General features: G+C 43.6%; 1 protein-coding gene across 3 annotated transcripts in view; it reads left to right on the top strand.

Annotated features, from left to right (window-relative positions):
- The window catches only part of ipo13 (importin 13), a 57,284-nt gene that overhangs the window by 9,456 nt on the left and 30,545 nt on the right, over window positions 1-17,283 (top strand). For all 3 annotated transcript variants that reach the window (XM_022246037.2, XM_022246036.2, XM_087144141.1), the window contains exons 6-20: window positions 1,222-1,320; window positions 1,779-1,832; window positions 2,466-2,538; window positions 3,078-3,297; window positions 3,723-3,807; window positions 4,740-4,859; window positions 6,427-6,507; window positions 7,406-7,544; window positions 8,586-8,635; window positions 10,409-10,498; window positions 11,728-11,875; window positions 12,147-12,215; window positions 13,214-13,353; window positions 13,743-13,877; window positions 16,390-16,635. In XM_022246037.2, the coding sequence (XP_022101729.2) occupies window positions 1,222-1,320; window positions 1,779-1,832; window positions 2,466-2,538; window positions 3,078-3,297; window positions 3,723-3,807; window positions 4,740-4,859; window positions 6,427-6,507; window positions 7,406-7,544; window positions 8,586-8,635; window positions 10,409-10,498; window positions 11,728-11,875; window positions 12,147-12,215; window positions 13,214-13,353; window positions 13,743-13,877; window positions 16,390-16,635 (1,749 nt within the window). The remainder of the gene's footprint in view (window positions 1-1,221; window positions 1,321-1,778; window positions 1,833-2,465; window positions 2,539-3,077; window positions 3,298-3,722; window positions 3,808-4,739; window positions 4,860-6,426; window positions 6,508-7,405; window positions 7,545-8,585; window positions 8,636-10,408; window positions 10,499-11,727; window positions 11,876-12,146; window positions 12,216-13,213; window positions 13,354-13,742; window positions 13,878-16,389; window positions 16,636-17,283) is intronic.

The raw sequence follows: 17,283 nt of genomic DNA, 5'->3' as shown, positions 1-17,283 counted from the left end.
CTCCCCAAGGAAAAAAAAAAAAATACATCTTGAAAACAGAGAGCTTGTTTTTTTGAGTACTCACCGCATAGGCACCTCATACGCATTTCATGCTGAGTACGCGTAACTAATTTACTCCAGCATGTATGGTCTTTGCGTATGCATGGAACGTGTGCAAAAACCTGCTTGTAACCACCCGTCCTTCTTTTGCCGATTCGGGGTGCACTTCAGCTCGGGGCAGATAGATATATAGGTGGATGTGGGTCGTTTTGCGGCTGCCTGAGGGCGCCCTTGCAGGTCATGCGCTCGACCACTTTAAATGTCTCCTTTTGTACAGCACATTTGAAGATATCTGTATGAAATTTGCACTTTATAAATGAATAAATTATAATTATAGCAAGTTGTGAACGACCACCATGTTTCAAATGTTGGTACCCAGAATATATTATGTGTGCAGGCTACCAGGGAAAATCGATCTGTGGGAGACAAGTGGTCATTTGCTGGAATCTTTAGCCTTGAAATATTGTTGGCACATGCGCAAAACTCCTTCATGCTTTCTGCGAAGGAAATGTATGTGACTTTCCACCTTACATTACATGTACATGGACAAGAAATGATCATTGCAAAAGGAGATTTCCGTTGTTTGCGGTACATTTCTGATTTTAAGCAGCTGTTTCGCCTGGGGTTAAGCTTTTGCCATGCTTACTGCTACAAAAACCACCCTGATGGATTGGAGTGAGGCTCCGTCAGCCAAAAAATCAGATGCTGCATGTACATAATGCCATGAAGTAGTGCCCAAATTCGAGAATCCAGTCAGAAATATTGAAACAGAAATGGACTCCTGCCTGTGTTGTAGTGTTATTGGAAGGTCCAGAGCTGACTTACAGCAAAGAATAGCCTGGCCCTCTGCTCAGCTGAAGTTGTAAATTTAAATGCAAAGTTATGGATGATTCTTTCTTTGGATGAAAAAAAAATGGGGCAATTGTTTCATAAAGATGCTGATCTTTCTCGTGACATAACATGATGGTCAAAGGTATTTCGGGAAGTGTACCATGTTTGTGGAGGCGCGTGCATTTCCGAATCTGTATATTTCTGTTGGCAGTTTCATGTACGCCAGAATATTGAGAGACTTCGAAAGCATGCGCATTTCCGCGCACCTCTGCGTAAATTGAACACTGACTGTCAAAAATCGCGTCACTGAAAATTCTCTATACTACCGATCTTTTCTGTGATGTAATGCAGCTGTCCTCGTTTGCCCTGAACACAATGCCAGAGGTGTGGCCCGACGCCGTCAAAGGAATAATTGACACCTTCCAGCAGACCGATATACCGCAACTCGACGTAAGTGTGACATGCAGTCCACTGTCATTGTCATGGTCATGTTTGTTGTCGTCATGTGTATTGCATTCAGATTCCTGAGATCTTTGAAGTATAGATATCTTCCAGCAAACATATACCACGACTAGATGTCAGTGTGATATGCAGTTGGCCGTCATTGTCACGGTCATACATAATTGTCAACATACAGTATATACAATGCTCTCTGTGAAAACGAGTCACAAGTCGCCAGAGCCTCTTTGGAGTGTCAGTTTGTACTGGAAAGAGGACATTGAGCCCTTTGTTGTGATATGCCATTCAGTTTGGTATCCAAATGAAACAAACTAGTGTCAGATGAAACAAGTTATGGATTCCTATTGCTTTTGCGCAAGATTTTTTAAAGACCCTCAACTCGAAAGTCCCTCTAGCGACCTGCGACTCATTTTGACAGAGTATTGTGTTCTGTTTTTGTCTTTCTGCAGGCAACTCACCGATGTACAGCCCTTCTTGAGCTCTTAACAGTCCTACCAGAGGAGGTAATGGCAGTTTGCAAAGTTAACTATCCAATCACAGCACTGTAAATTGATGTCATAGTGTAGTCACGTGAAATTTGACCAGTCACAGGCAGGCAAAATGATGTCATTCATCGTCTTGAATGTCGTTCCACCAACAGTGGTTCTACATGGCTGCCATTTTTCTGGTTAGAGGTTTTGTTCCGCAGGGATCCACATGAGTAGACCTTGGTATTATTCCTCTGTAACAAAAGCAGAACTCAAATGCAGCAGTGTGGAAGCGGGCTTGCATGCGAGCCAAATTATATTCAGTCTGCATGGTAACACACGACCCTTTAATTTTTTGATATCCCAACTTACTGCATCAAAGAATCCAAGTATGGTAGTACGGTGAAGTCGCCATTTTGATTGAAATTCAGCCAAGGAAAACACGGGCAGCAGATATTATTTATCTGACTGTGTACATCTCCTATCCACTCCAACAAGATAAACCCTTCAAAATGGATAGGTATTTCACTTAACTGACTCAGGTATTTTTATTTTCTTTTTAATTTTCTGTTTTTTTTCCTGTGGATGACCAAGCATGAGCCCATAAATTCCTCCCCAGAGTTGTTGGTGATGGTTTGCATTTCTTTTTGTGGAATTTGTTTCCTTCAGTTCCACACGGCTCCCCTCCCTCAGTCCCGGAGAGGAACGGTCCGACATGAATTAGAGAACGGCCTGCAACATGGTAACAATTTTCCTTGTCAACTTTACGTTCTCTTGGGGATGCTACAAGAACTCAAACCTTACGATCTGACACTTTCCCAGTGCGAAAGGGTGAAGCTTGATTTTGTTTTGTCTCTTTCGTTAACAGGGATTGAATTTTGAGGGGAAAAAAAAACAACTGAGCCACTGGGCCATTTCTTCATAAAATTTACCGGACTGGAGCATGTTACAAACAGACACTGAAAAAAGTGATCATGATCCACCTGTTATGCCTTTGGAACATCTTCTGTCTCAGAAGTTACTTGTGCTGGTACCATCATTTCAGAGAAAATTAAGCTCATAAAAATTCACCATTTGCGAAACATTTTGAATGATTTGTACAGAAATACATGTATTTCAGACAGTAGGCTTCTTCTCTTGCACCAATATTGATGCTACAAGACAGATGTTAAACTCACTGGGCTTGGTTCACCGGTCCCGTGGGCATTTTCAACAACCCCCCCCCGCATTAGTAAACTATGGCCTTTTTAAACTTCTGACCCCCCTCCCCAACTCCCCTAGTCCTGCCCCTCATCAAGACCCTCCTGGGGCAGCAGGACTCGCCCGACGCCGTCCGCCTGCAGGCCCTCAAGTGCTTCTCCAGCTGGGTACAGCTCAACGTGCCCCTGCCGGACATCGAGCCCATCACCGAGATGCTGTTTCAGCTCCTGCTCAACCACGACCTCTTTGACCTGTGCATCGACTCGCTGATCAGCGTGGTGTGCCAGCCGGTGGCCTACAAGTGAGTGACAGCGACGAACCAGTAGCCCGAGGGGAGGGGAGGGGTCATAGAGAAACAGACTGCTGGGGAATGGCGACTTGGAAAGCAAGATCAATCAAAATCTAGGTGCCAGTAAAACAAAATTGGTCAGTGGAGGAAAGGTCCTTTTTTTGTGACGGGCAAATGTAGGAACGTTGAACGTTGGGTTGGATAGGACAAAATGCTGTTTTGGGATGGGCAAACAAAACCATTGCTGCAAGCCAGATCTGACATTGTATAACTGCTTAACATGAAATCCTCAAATGTAAGCATTCTCAACTCGCCACTTTCCATTTGTTCAAGCAGAATGTAAGCATTGTCCTCCGCAGCGATGCGAAGCTCTTGGTATGCAACATTCCAAGCCTGTAGGATTACAATAATCCTGTGCCTTTGTTTTTTGGTTGCAGGTATCCAACTTCGATTCGGAAGGTCATCAAGCAGGTCTTGCAGCTACAGGACCACTTGGCCTCGGCGGTCCGAGACAAAGACATGGTAAGCAGCCAATCACAATGCGATGTGGAGGTCCCACGATCAGAGCCAGTCCCCGATTTCTTACAGAAACCTACAGCTCAGAACTTTCCTGCACTGCATAGTTTGCGGCCAGTTGAAGAAGTTTGAAATGCGGTAACAGACCATCATTTAATAGTCAAGAGTATCAGTTGGTCACCTGAGTCATAAGTCGCAGTGCCATGCTCTATTCAGGAGCTGTTTTACCCTTTTTTGAGCAATTATTGTCTCTAAATTGGGACTTTGAATTGTGTGCAGTTTCAAGTACAGCCCCGTTACAAAACCAGTAACAGTTGCTGTGGTGTAGAAGTTTCTCTCAACATTGTCCAAGGTCTCAAATACTTTCAATTCTTTGTCCCATGGTCACAGTGTAAATGTGTACCAACATATTCTTGCAGACTCCAAAAATAAGGAGAAATCTTTTTCTTTGACAAACACAAAGTTGAAGGTGAGAAATGAAGCTAGTGAGTTGTTTGAAGGTGTGGCACGTATACTGAACCCTTCACCCTGATTCCATGCCCATTCTCCGGACTATGACCCATTTGAATTTCAGAATGAATTTTCGGATACTTTGATGCATTCTCACAGAATGTTTCACTGCCAATGTTTTCAATGCAGAAGTATAAAAACATGGAGCAAGCATCAACCAAAATGTCAAAGTCCTCTGGGTTCGAATCCCACCTGAGCCAGCTTGCAATTTTCTGTCGACTCTAGGACTACACTGAGATTGAGAATACAGTGTGGATATGCACTGGAGTGTGGGGGCAAAACTTGGTGTAAAAGTAATATCGCCGACTCAAAACCAAATTAATGTCACTGATGTCAGAGTACGCAAAATTGAAAGGCTCCACTATGCGTGTGTGACTTTCTTACTTCGAGTTCACCTTTTCAACTGGCTTTTGTTTTATCTTGGTCAGGACGTCGTTCAGGGTATCTGCCGGCTCGCCGTTTCCCTGGGAGAGAACAACTCCAAAATCCTGCTGGAGTCGGAAGGAGAAGACAGACAGCACGCGGTAGAGTTCACCAACCTCATCATTGTGAGTCCCGAGCCCATGAACTTTGAACCATGACCCACCCTAGATTTTTTTGACACAGGCTGATGGTTGCACACCAGTATTAAGATTAGCTGCCACAGGCAACAGAAATACCCCCACTTAAAAAAAGTTTTTAATCTGGCTTCCCAGGTGTTCAAGACACAGCAAATTAAAGTTGGTGTCCCCATCTTTCATTTTCCTGTCAATTTTTAGTGGCTTAACCAATGACTTTTGAAGATATTTCTATCCAGAGATAATCACCCCTTAAAAGTTTTAAGAAGCCCATCACCATTTTGAAAATTGAGGCCCACACTCCTTTGCAAAGCAGAGCAATTTAAAGGGCCCGTTTTGGCCTTTAGTTTCAGAAATACAAGCTGGCAGTCCTGCAGGTAGATTCCGTCCTCGGTTTACAAACCATCCAGCTCCACGTGCCACAAAATTGCAGAGAATTTGACATCATGTAACTCATGATTTGGTCCACGCAGGCAATTTGGGACCTACTTACAGGCACAAGTCGGCATCCTGAAGGGCTGTGTCAAATTTATACCCGGCTAGGGCTAGGAGTAACATACATGTACGTGTACATGGAACGTGACCGCAGCCATCAGGTAGCGGCTTTCATATGTGCCTGTGTACTTTGCAGCCACAGCCACAACTTTTTGACGCAGCCGTATCAAGGATTGTGCTTGAAGAATTATAAGGAAGGTTGACTGATGTGTGTTTATGGTTGTGTGGGGATAATTTCTCTTATTGGGGCTAATTCTTTGTCAGGCAGGGATTGTTGGCAACCAGACAGTGTTGTAGTTCAGGCCATTCACAAGATTAAAGACCTGTAAAGAAATTATTCACAAGACCTGTAAAGAAATTATTCACAAGCCCAGTCACCAAATTATTCACAAGACCAGACACAAGATCATTCACAAGACCAGTCACAAGACCTGACACCAGACCAGACACAAGACCAGTCACAAGACCAGACACAAGACCAGACACAAGACCAGACACAAGTCCAGTCACAAGACCAGTCACAAGACCAGACACAAGACCAGGCACCAGACCAGACACAAGTACTAGGGTGAACAATGACAGGAATGCATTCTCTGCAGTTGCATAATTTGAATAGCTAACAACTTGAATTTAGGCTGGAGGTCTTGTGTTGGTCTTGTAACGGTCTCTAGTTGGTCGTAAGAGTTCTCGACCACAACACCACATGTAGACAAAGACACCAGTGCACTCATGCTAAGGGTGGATCTGAACCAAATTTTCAGTCGGGGGGGTTGAGGGGAAATATTTTGGGGGATGCCAAAATATTTGGAATTTTTTATGTAACCTTTTATGGCCTTCACTAGAGGTGAGGTTGCATTTTGGGGCTTTTACATTCTTTGGGAAGGAATTGAAATGAAATAGACCAAGACTTATCGCCTTTCTCTCATTATTTTTCAAGATTTAGGGTTCCCTTTCAGGGGGGCATGGTCGCCCCAGATCTGCCCTTTGACCATGTTTTCCAACCCAGCCAATATTCCAGTTCATTTTGATTCAAAAGTATAAAATGTGGTTGTGTTCTGTTCAGGGTTTCACAGCTCTGCCTGGTCACTACCCCGTGGACGAGACGATAAGCAATATACCATTTGGATTCTGGTACATTCTGCAGGTAACCTTTGACCTCTGACATTTGCACTTGGATGAGAGGAGTCGTTGTTTTGCATGTCTCTTCCCTTTTGAGTAATGTTAAAGGGGCACTAGTGGGCCTTCCCCCCATCCCCCCGATTTAAACATTCCAAAGAGAGAGCCTGATTGATACAGCAAGTGAAGGAAAACATGCAGACCGTTCTACCCAGCCTCCGTCTGATATAGCTCACTAAAATTTTCATGAGACAAAGACAAGGTCCTTAATGTTTCAACTGCCAAGTGTTGAGGTTTCAGTTCAAATTGTAAAGGTGACTTTTCAACATTTTGCACCTGATGGTGAAGCTAAAGGATTTTGGTTCAAGGCCTGAGACTGTAGATGGGTGCACATCCAGTTTTTTTACAGAAGATTCAATAGTGTGATGGCATGATAATGGAATGAATAGAAATTGAGTCAAGGTTTCAGATATTTTCTTTGGCACAGTTGATTGATGCAGTACGAGTGAAGTGTTTTCTGGTTTTTCATTACCTTGAGTGGTGAGACTTTGATTTGCAGTATTGAGCATTCCAAGTAAACAAATCTGTGGCCTAGATTTGAAGGCATGGCACACCCTTTGCCTGAAAGCTCTGGGACGTGGGCACATGTCTCACCCAGATCAGCATGTGCGATACATTTGTTAGAATATTCCCTAGGTATGCGGCAGGTTCCATGAGTTCGGGGTTTCCTCCCTTGTGATTGAAAACTGAGCCTTTCAGAAATTGCTGCCACTCTCAAAACAACTCATGAATCAGCCTTTGTCATGTCCCAGCGGGCTAGTTAATGTGTTGCATGGACCGTTTGTTTCCTGTCGTGTCCCCGTCTCCCTTCTTGTCATCCGTCGTCGGGGTGTTCACAACAGTATCTGTCTCTCGTCAACCGTCAGGATGACATAGTTTCCTCGGACCAGGAGGAGTTTCGGGAGTACGTGCGCGTCTTTGCCCCAGTCTACATGCACCTCGTCGAGGTCATGCTGACGAAAGTGCAGTACCCGCCGGACGAGGAGTACAGCACCTGGAATGCAGGTCGGGTCAGGGGTCAAAAGGTCATTATTAGTAGAGCTGCTATTCGGCACCGAAATGTGCTAAGTAGAGAAAATATATCCCGATAGCAGACCAGGTTCACACCCTAATTGCTGGGAAAAGTGTACCAACTGAGACTGGTATTTTGTACATTTTTGTAAACCGTTTGCAGCAGCTTAAGTATAATTAAAGTTAATCCAAACCTCATCCCCAGGGTGACTTTATTTTCCACTTTGTTCCATTTTACTATAAATCACTGGATGGGAAACTTTCCTCCCATGTCCTGATTGGACGAAATGGCAGCGAATAATTTATTTATGTCATGTAGTTGATCTCATTAATTCTAATATGTACTGTGTGCTCTTATGCTTGCTTGGAACTCTCGTATCCCCACTGCTTCGTGAAAGTGCCTAATCTTTCCATTGTTTTCGTATTCATATGGCATGGAAAATGACGGCATGAAGCAGTTTTCTGCTGTTCAGGTTAAAGGCCTGTTCCGTACGCGCATGCATTGTTTGCCACGTATTGAAACTTACATTGGGAGACTTCAAATCTGCTCAGTGGCGGCAAATGTACCGGTCCCATGTGACCGGTGCACTGTTGTTTGCAGCATTTTTAGTGTGTACAGATCACTTCAAGCCTGACGCAGACAATAAAAATATTTGTATGTTTGCCGCCACCAAGCATCTCAAAGGTCTCCCTTTGCAAATGGGTCATTCCATGAAGTTCGGGCACAGTTTGTTATGGTGTCTTTTGTTACATCGGTAACTTTTATTGCCCATTATTTTCACGTTACAACAGATTAAGTCATTATTATTTGGCAAAGATGAAGCACACCACTACAAGAACCTAGCAAGATTTAGGTCAATGTGAATTTAGAATCCACATGCAGGGAAAAAAGATGTTTATTTTCAATGATGTAACAAGGGACGCAGTCACAAACTGTGCCCGAACTTCGTGGAATGACCCAAGCGCGATTACCAGTTTCAAAAGATAGTAAAATTAGTGATGGTGCTCTTTCGATATTTTGTGCCCTCTCTGCAGAAGAGAAAGAGCATTTCCGATGTTACAGACAGGACATAGGTGATACACTTGTGAGTAAATCCAAAAACTTTAACAAACTTGAATGTCAGAACCTGAAACTTTCCTTAAACCTGCTCGCCTTTTTTTCATTTCCCCTTTTTCTTACAACAGTTCTGTTTAGTGAAGCCCATGTTAGCTTCAGTTTCCCACAGCGGAATTCTCAAGAGCTTTTATTTCATGGCTGTTTCGAGATCAAAACTCTTGGGCTGTGGTCAAGTCTGTTACAAGCCATCTAGGCCCAATTTCACGGCGCTGCTTAGCGCACAGTTTCATGGTAACGGAGGCTCCAAGTATTTCAGGTTATGGAGACCATAAGCAGTAAGCATAGCCAAGGTCGTGCTAACTTTGGAGAAAAAAATTTGCTTAAACTTAATGATGTAACAATAGAAATCTTTATACGCATGCAAACCCCTAGCACAACCACGCCAAGCACTGCCGCGAAATAGTGCTTAAGGTAAGAAGTTAACTTTTCTGCTGTTAAGCAGCTCCACGGAAGTGGGCTCTCAGTCCAAGTCACAAGCTACGCTAACTGAGACAAAAGAACCCCTTTGTCATCGTTCATCCCGTTGCTTAAGACCGGTCTAGTCTCAGTCCAAGTCACAAGTTACTCAAACTGTGACCAAAAACCCCTTTGTCATCGTTCATCCCATTGCTTATGACTGGTCTAGTCTCAGTCCAAGTCACAAGTTACTCAAACTGTGACCAAAAACCCCTTTGTCATCGTTCATCCCATTGCTTATGATCGGTCTAGTCTCAGTCCAAGTCACAAGTTACTCAAACTGTGACCAAAAAACCCCTGTGTCATCGTTCATCCCATTGCTTAAGACCGGTCTAGTCTCAGTCCAAGTCACAAGTTACTCAAACTGTGACCAAAAACCCCTTTGTCATCGTTCATCCCATTGCTTATGATCGGTCTAGTCTCAGTCCAAGTCACAAGTTACTCAAACTGTGACCAAAAAACCCCTGTGTCATCGTTCATCCCATTGCTTATGATCGGTCTAGTCTCAGTCCAAGTCACATGCTACTCGAACTAAGACAAAAGAATCCCTTTGTCATCGTTCATCCCGTTGCTTATGACCGGTCTTACATCCGCACTTTTTAAAATGATTGTTAACTGGACCTTTGATGAAATCCTGTCAAATTCCTCTGACGACAAAAAAGAGCATTGTCTCTTTGTCTAGCCAGTAGACTTTTTAGCTGAAGTGACAGATTTAATTTTTCCCCTGTGAATGACATTTCTGGAGCCTGGCATACGAAAGGTTCTCACTCTAGGGCTGTGCCAAAAAAACCAATATTCCATTTGTTATCGAATATTCAAATATTATTTTCCAAATTTGAATAGTCGAATGCAAAATTCATGAAACGGAAGGGAAAATTGCTCTGTGGAGGTTTGTTTCAAGCAGATTTAAATGAAAAGCGACAGAAATTTTACCATTCAAAAAGTAAATTATTCATGAAACAATTTAAAAGGAATAGAAATTTTCAGCAGGGCAAGAAATATTGTTCTCTTAAATTTTGCTAAATCATGGCTGGAGATACTCCTAGATGTGAGAAGCTATTATGGTGATTATAATGTACAATTGTGTATGTTATTGCAACTGATTTTGTATATGGTTTGTTATCAACAGTCTGCCGGTGGATACGACCGAAGATTCAGATATCTGATCAAATTGAAGGTCAAATAATTATTGAAAGAGTGAATTATTCGAATTGACCCAGCCCCATCTCACTCTTTGTGTTAAATATTTGAGTTACATGAAACTGGTTATCACTAATCATTCCAGATGTATTGCTACACTCTTCTGAGGGAACCACTTCTAAATCATCTCTATGCAATACTCAGCAGAATACAGGAGCAGCAACTACCTTGGCAGGTATAAAAAGCAAATCAAAGTAATGATATTGACACTTTGTCATTTCTGTCATGACCCTCCCTGGGTATGCCGTCACCACGTCGTGGGGAAGTTTTTATTGTTTGGCACATACGGGCGGAGTTGTCGCTGTCCTCACAGCAATGTCAAGGTCCCCACAAAGTTGGCGTAATGATGAGCATAATGTCCCCACAACGACGGAACAAGTATGTGTGGGTACGGGGTAGACCTGCAGGCTGAAGGGGCAATTTCTTTGGATGGGAAATTTGGGATCAGGTTGTGGGGACAAAAAAGCTGTCCTCGTAGCATTTTTGGCCTCCTCAAAAAAGGTGAAAAGATGAGTGTACCTCTCCACAACTGCGGCACTGTGGTGTGTGTGTCACCCTTTCTGGGCCATCATGGTTACTCGAGGCAGACTTGGAGCGTTGCCACTGTTGCGAAAAACAAACACCGTGGAGTCGTCTTGAAATGCAAGTCAGACACGACGTGTTTAGGACTTGATGGGTAGTTCACTAGTAGATTCTTGATAAAGCTCGTTGAATTGGAGGCCACATGGTAACGAGATCAGTACTACTTTATCTCACATAGCATCATTTTTTATTTTTGGTATAAAACTGATCAACGGCAAATAATAATAATAATTTATTCATTTATAAAGAGCAAATGTCATAAAAATATGTTCAAATGCGCTCTACATTAAGCTTCCTTTAGTTTTACAGCACAAATATGCACAAGTGCTCAAGGTCACTCTCTTGCATGTTGGTGCAGTGCACAACACGACACAGCTGTGCTTCTTTGAGGTGTTTACCAAGTGACCCAAAGAGTGACTTCAGCATAGGAGGGTTAATAATATGTATAAATACATGTACATTAACCCTAACCCTCCACAATCCATCACCTGTTGGAGGACTGAGGAGGGTTAGGGTTAAGAAAATATATGTAACGGCGGTTAAAAACACTAGATACAGCAAAGCCAAATGATAAAATTGAAGATATTGAATTTGACAGCAATCAGTAACATCTGTAATAACATGTAGCAAAAAGAGGAGACAAGAAAAAGACACCTGCCAATGACATTTATCCTAACCACCAAGTGAAGCAAAGTAATCATTGCATAATCAGTAAGAGAATGCAGAAAAACCCACGGAGCGTTAAGGAGATTTCAGAGATGTACAGCAGCTTGTAGGGTTTGAGAGCTGCAACAGTAACCCTTGCCTCTGTCCCCGTCGCAGCAAGTGGAGGCTTGTCTGTTTGCGTTCCGCTCCATCGCCGAGGGGGGCGACTACGGGGATGACCAGTGCGTGTCGGACCTGCTGCAGCTCCTGGCCCAGGTCAACATGTCGCACACGACGCTAGCCTCTACGGCCTTGTACATGCTAGGTGAGGATTGCGCAATGCGCCGCTCTATGCTTGATAACCCCCCTCCCAGCTGTGAAATGATCCAAAAGAACCCGGCTCTTTTCGATTAAGATAGTTGCTTGTATGTCGTAAACCAACTCCATAAGTCGCCGTATGGTGGCACTACACTCTTTCTAATTCAAGATCAGATGTTAGTGCCGTCAAGTGTGTATAAATTTGACCTTTCCGGCTGCACTTCCATGCAGAGAGGCCAGAGTCCTGTCACGTTCCGATCAATGATGTTCTTTCACAGGTGCCTATTCTGAGTGGTTGGCCGACGCACCAGAAGCCTTGAGATCAGTGATACCAGTCCTTCTCACCGGTAAATATTGGTGTCCTTCTTTCCACCACCCGCACTTGCACTGATGAATTTATGAAAAACCCGACATTGCACTGGATGGGTTTGGACGGTACAGGGTCCCATGGGTTGATAAACTTGTGTCACGGTGCTTGAATATCCAATAGGCACAGCTCATACGAGGACCAGGGTCTAGGAAAAATGAAAAGGCGCACGAAGAGAGTAGGGCAGTAGGAAGAAATAGGACACACCCTTTTATTAAAAGTTTTGATGCCTTTCGTTTTATGTTTGATTTTGGAAAGCTATAAAAGTGAATCTGCTGCACAACTTTGTACAGGTCCACCAACCTGGCTCTTTCCAATCAAAGAGGAGGTGCTCCTGCTCAAGGCAGATAGAAGATCAATCTGAACTGGTTTTTGTGACCAGACTTTGGCTTTGTCTCAAGTTGTAGCCTCATCCCTGGTTCCTGAATCAGTCACAGACATTCACATTTGGATCCCCCAAAAATACTCCTAAGTATAGCCAGTGTTGTATTTGAGTCCATCACAAGTCCCTGTAAGTCCATCACATGTCGCTGTAAGTCCATCACAAGTCATTCAGTCTAAGCCAATGCACAAGCTATTGAAATGAGCTGTGACAACAGCATTCCTTTGTCATTGTTCACTGTGACAACAGCATTCCTTTGTCATTGTTCACCCTGTTACTTATGACTAGCCTTGTCAGGGGACTTGTGGCTGGACTTGTGAGAGGACTTGTGATGGACTCAAATTAACACTGAGTATAGCTTTGCATCAGACAACTTGATATTCTTGTAGGAGACAGCGTTTTGGAGGTGGAGCTACTAGTATGTGGGGGGGATTCTAAACTCCAACAAAATTTGTGAAGTCTCAACCTCAAGCCTGGAATGAAGCCAGTGTTTACAAACAAATTCCCAGGTGTGTCGTCGATTCAACTGGGGTTCGGTCTTTGAGATGGGTTTTAAGTTTGTTGATTGCTTTTGGTGTTGCTGTGGTTGTCTGCAGGTTTGAACGACCCCGAACTAGCGGCACCAGCCACCATGTCCCTCAAGGACATCTGCTGTGAATGTCGCAAAGAGATAAAGCCGTATGCCGAGACTATCCTGAACGCCAGTCAGGAAGTCTTGAGGAGGAACACCATCAAGGTCGGTGCCCCTCACTTACCTTTGACCTTTCACCTTTGACATTATGACCGTCTAATAATGTAGTGTCCCTTGCATTTCTTTGGTAAGCATTTCTTACTCTCTTGAGTAGCATGGACAAGTTTGATTGGGTGCTTTAGGGCTTCCTCAAAGTCACCCCCAGTAGGTACTGGACAAATCCAGTAACCATGGTAATGCTATCACTAGTCATTTGCAGTTGCCCCCCAGCGATGGCGGTAAGCAATGTGAGTGACTATTGAAAGTCTCCAAAAGAAGTATTTTAGCTGCAGTTGTTCAAAGCTTCTGGTGGGTGATTTTCTGGATATCTTTTCGTCCCCCCCGTTCCCACCCCTGAATAACTTTCCATTTCTCTTTTTTTTTATTTTTCTCAGGCGAGAGAGAGCGTGCGGCTCATGTCCATCGTGGGCCTGGTCCTGTCCACGCTGTCCCTGCAGGAGATCCTGAGCTACTTACAGCTCATACTAACGCCGCAGCTGCAGATCCTGGAGAGTGCAATAAACGAGCAGGTGAGAAATGGAACTTCACCCCACTGGTTACCGCTCTGTAGAGCGCCAGCGGCACTCAACCCTGGAAGAGTCAGGGGGGGGGCCCGACATTTCCTCCCACGTAATTGCAGTCAAATGTTTCAAGTGCCACGCCTTAAGGAGTTTTTATAGTAACAGACATGTACTCTCAGTCTTTTTGACATGATACTGTGAGAATGGAATGTGGCGTTCTTGCGCAATGCACAGCTTTCCGAGACGGGTCAGCGAAAAATCGATACTTTTTCCGTTCACAAGTTCAATGTACAACAGATGTGAGTCTGTGGACTTCAAATGACCTTGTCACAAAACTGTGCGTCATATTGAAATTGAAACTTCACATTTGTACTGATAAGGAGTGTCTTATTGTGCATGCTAGTTATTAAATGATCGAATGTGTGACAGCCAAGTTTTGGTGGTTCCCCTGTGAGATGGTCCCAAACAATCCGGCTCTTTGAGGGTTAAGTACTTGGTCACATCACGGGAGATTTAAAGTACCCACTTAAATGAATTTCACTTGCGCGTAGGTCTCTGGAATGTATTGAAATTATTTCATACCCTTTTGGTTAATCTTATTGAAAGAAGGAGTTCCTCAAAGATTTGAGTTTTCCTTGCATTCCCTCACAAATGAGGGCGCTGTTGCTGTGATGTCATTCTAGGAAGACTCTGGTCATTTCAGGGTTTTCTGCACAATGTATAGTCCCCAAATTAAATCGCCTGGGAAACGATAATTCAGGACAGCAAATGTACCGAACCCTGGCAGATGTTAGTGTAACTTCTTGAAAGAGCTTGAGATGCCTTCCTGATTTGTGATGCGATCAAGCAAGATGAGTCGTTCGTCGCCCCAGGCCAATTTGTTTAATTTCTGTCTTTTGAAAGGTATGCAGTGTCAACTTTTTTTCTGTGAAAATCTCAAGCTCGAAACAACCCTTGGATCAACAGCAGTGGAAGTTGAAAAGTGAAAAGATTTGATTATGGACATTTTATTCTGAGAACTTTCTTCAAACAAAAATTTGAGCAACGGATTCATTTTGCTTAATCGCATCATGTTTTATATTTTGGTGCTGATACTTTCTAACTGACTGTAACTCGCTGTCGTGTAGGAGAAAGATAGTGGTAGCACCTCCAGCAAAGACAACTCGGGGTCTTGCAAAATCCAGCCTGCACCCTCGGGGGTAGGTGTGGAGGCAATGCATTGTGGGGATGTGCACCTGATGCATGCTGGAATATGAGCCTGCTGCATGCCCCTTGCTTGGAGGAAACAAATACTCCTACAGAAATGTTTTTCATTTGTTATTTCTTCTTTTTTTGGCAGCGTTTGCCAAAGAAATCCTCAAAATCTGTTCAAAATACTGATGGAATGTGTGACTTTTTTCCCCTCAAATTTTGCTTTGCTGAATATTGTCTATGATTTTACAGCTTGCAAAGATCAATCTGTAGTGCATGAGTCCAGATTACTCAAGCAGTGTCACATGCAGTTGGGCTAGCCATTGGCTAGCAGCTGCCGCTCACTGCAGGCGTGCATTGCGCCAAGCCTCAGAGCCATAGGCCGTTTTCCAATACTCAACTTCGTCTCCATCTCAGGCTTCGTCTTTGAAACCAATCCCCGATTGTGGGCCTGAAGCGTTCAAATTAAATTGAAGTTCTGTAATGTTTAGCTCTTTTGCATCTTACTTGATGTTTTGTGGCACAATCAGACTTACCATTGCGCTCACAACCTCAAAGTTAGAAAGTAAAAAAACAGTTGAAGCCTTAGACGGAGCCCAAGTCGAGTATTGGAAAATGGCCATAGACTCTGCAAGAGTTTGAGAATGTTGTCATGTTCCCAGACTGTGATGACACAACAATTGCATTCCTGCATGGCCAAGCAACATGTTCTTTCAAAGGCTGCCGACTGGTAAATAGCGGGTGCCACAGACAACAGTGATTGATACCACCACATAAAAAAAATTCAGAAAAAATATTTACACGTTTCTCAGGTGTTTAAGACTTACATCAAATTAAAGCTCATTTCCTCATCTTTAATTTCTTTTCAAGTTTGGTGGCTTCACGTTGACTTTCGAAGATATTTCCATTCTAAGGTGATTGCCCCCTCCCAAACACGTTGTGCAGCGCTTTGCCATTTTGAAAAATTATGCCTACGCTCCATTGCAAAATAGAGCCATTTGAAGGGCTCCATTTTGTCCAAGTTTTTCAGGTCTGCAAGATGGCAGCCCTGATTAGCCCTAACAGTCCTCAATCCTTGAATTTCAATGTGATTTCACATACATCCTATGGGGTCAGGGTTAGGGCTTCTGCACCTCTTTTTTTACAAACCTGCCAGTCTATGGCCTGTAAAATGCTCTCAGAGCAGAGATTTGAGGGCATGCGAATTTTGATGGGGTCCGAGCAATCAGTCTGGGGCATAATGCTGGCCTGCATCCCTAGTGATTCAATTGTTGATTTGTTATTCTGTAATTTCGTTTTCTCCCTCGTTCTCACCCTCGACATCAAGCAGCCCGCCCCCGTCACCAAGTCAACCATCCTGCTGAAGATCAACATGCTGTCCAACCTCTGCTCCACCCTGGACCTGAAGCGGCCAGACCGGCCGGAGGAGGAGCAGGAGGGGGCGGAGTCCATGACGGTGAAGAGGGCAGCGCCGGCCCAGGACGAACCCCAGCCGGTCCTGTTGATACTGCAGCAGACCTTGCCCATACTGCAGAACCTCTTAAGTGTCTGGATCTCTGACGTGGGTGTTGTGGAGGTGAGACTTCGGGGGGGGGTATGATTACTTTGGATTTTTGTTTGTCCAGATTTCGGGATTTTGGACCCAAGAAATCTGGTTTTGAAGAGGTTTAATTGTTGGGATTTTTCTGCTTTTTGAGGGAGACTTGAAGTGATCACTGGCACTTGGGAGAGAACGCAAGCCTTGTTAGCAATTAAAAGCTTAAAAAAATTACAGAATTATTTTTGTTACCGTTACCTCTACGGGGTTTCTTGTTGACCTTTTCATCCTGCAACCTCTTCAAATATGATGTGTAAGCTCAAGATAAAAATCTCTTGTTTTTATCATGCCAATGAACATCAATATTATGAAGCCTAGAAGTTTTTTAAATTGCAACCTTAATTTTAGATTTTGTTGTATTTAATGCAACAGTGTGAGATAAGGCTGTTGCCATCTTGTTGACGTCAAAAGTGAAGAGAGAAGACAACAAATCGCACATCTTCCAATGCGAGGCTTAGATTTTGTTGTATTTAATGCAACAATGTGAGATAAGGCTGTTGCTATTTTGTTGACGTCAAAAGTGAAGAGAGAAGACAACAAATCGCACATCTTCCAATGCGAGGCTTAGATTTTGTTGTACTTAATGCAACAATGTGAGATAAGGCTGTTGCTATTTTGTTGACGTCA

The sequence above is a fragment of the Acanthaster planci genome, linkage group LG12 (assembly GCF_054643075.1).
Source record: "Acanthaster planci isolate LZ-2023a linkage group LG12, COTS_SCS, whole genome shotgun sequence".
Lineage (NCBI taxonomy): Eukaryota > Metazoa > Echinodermata > Asteroidea > Valvatida > Acanthasteridae > Acanthaster > Acanthaster planci.
This window is presented reverse-complemented; position numbering and strand designations above follow the sequence as displayed.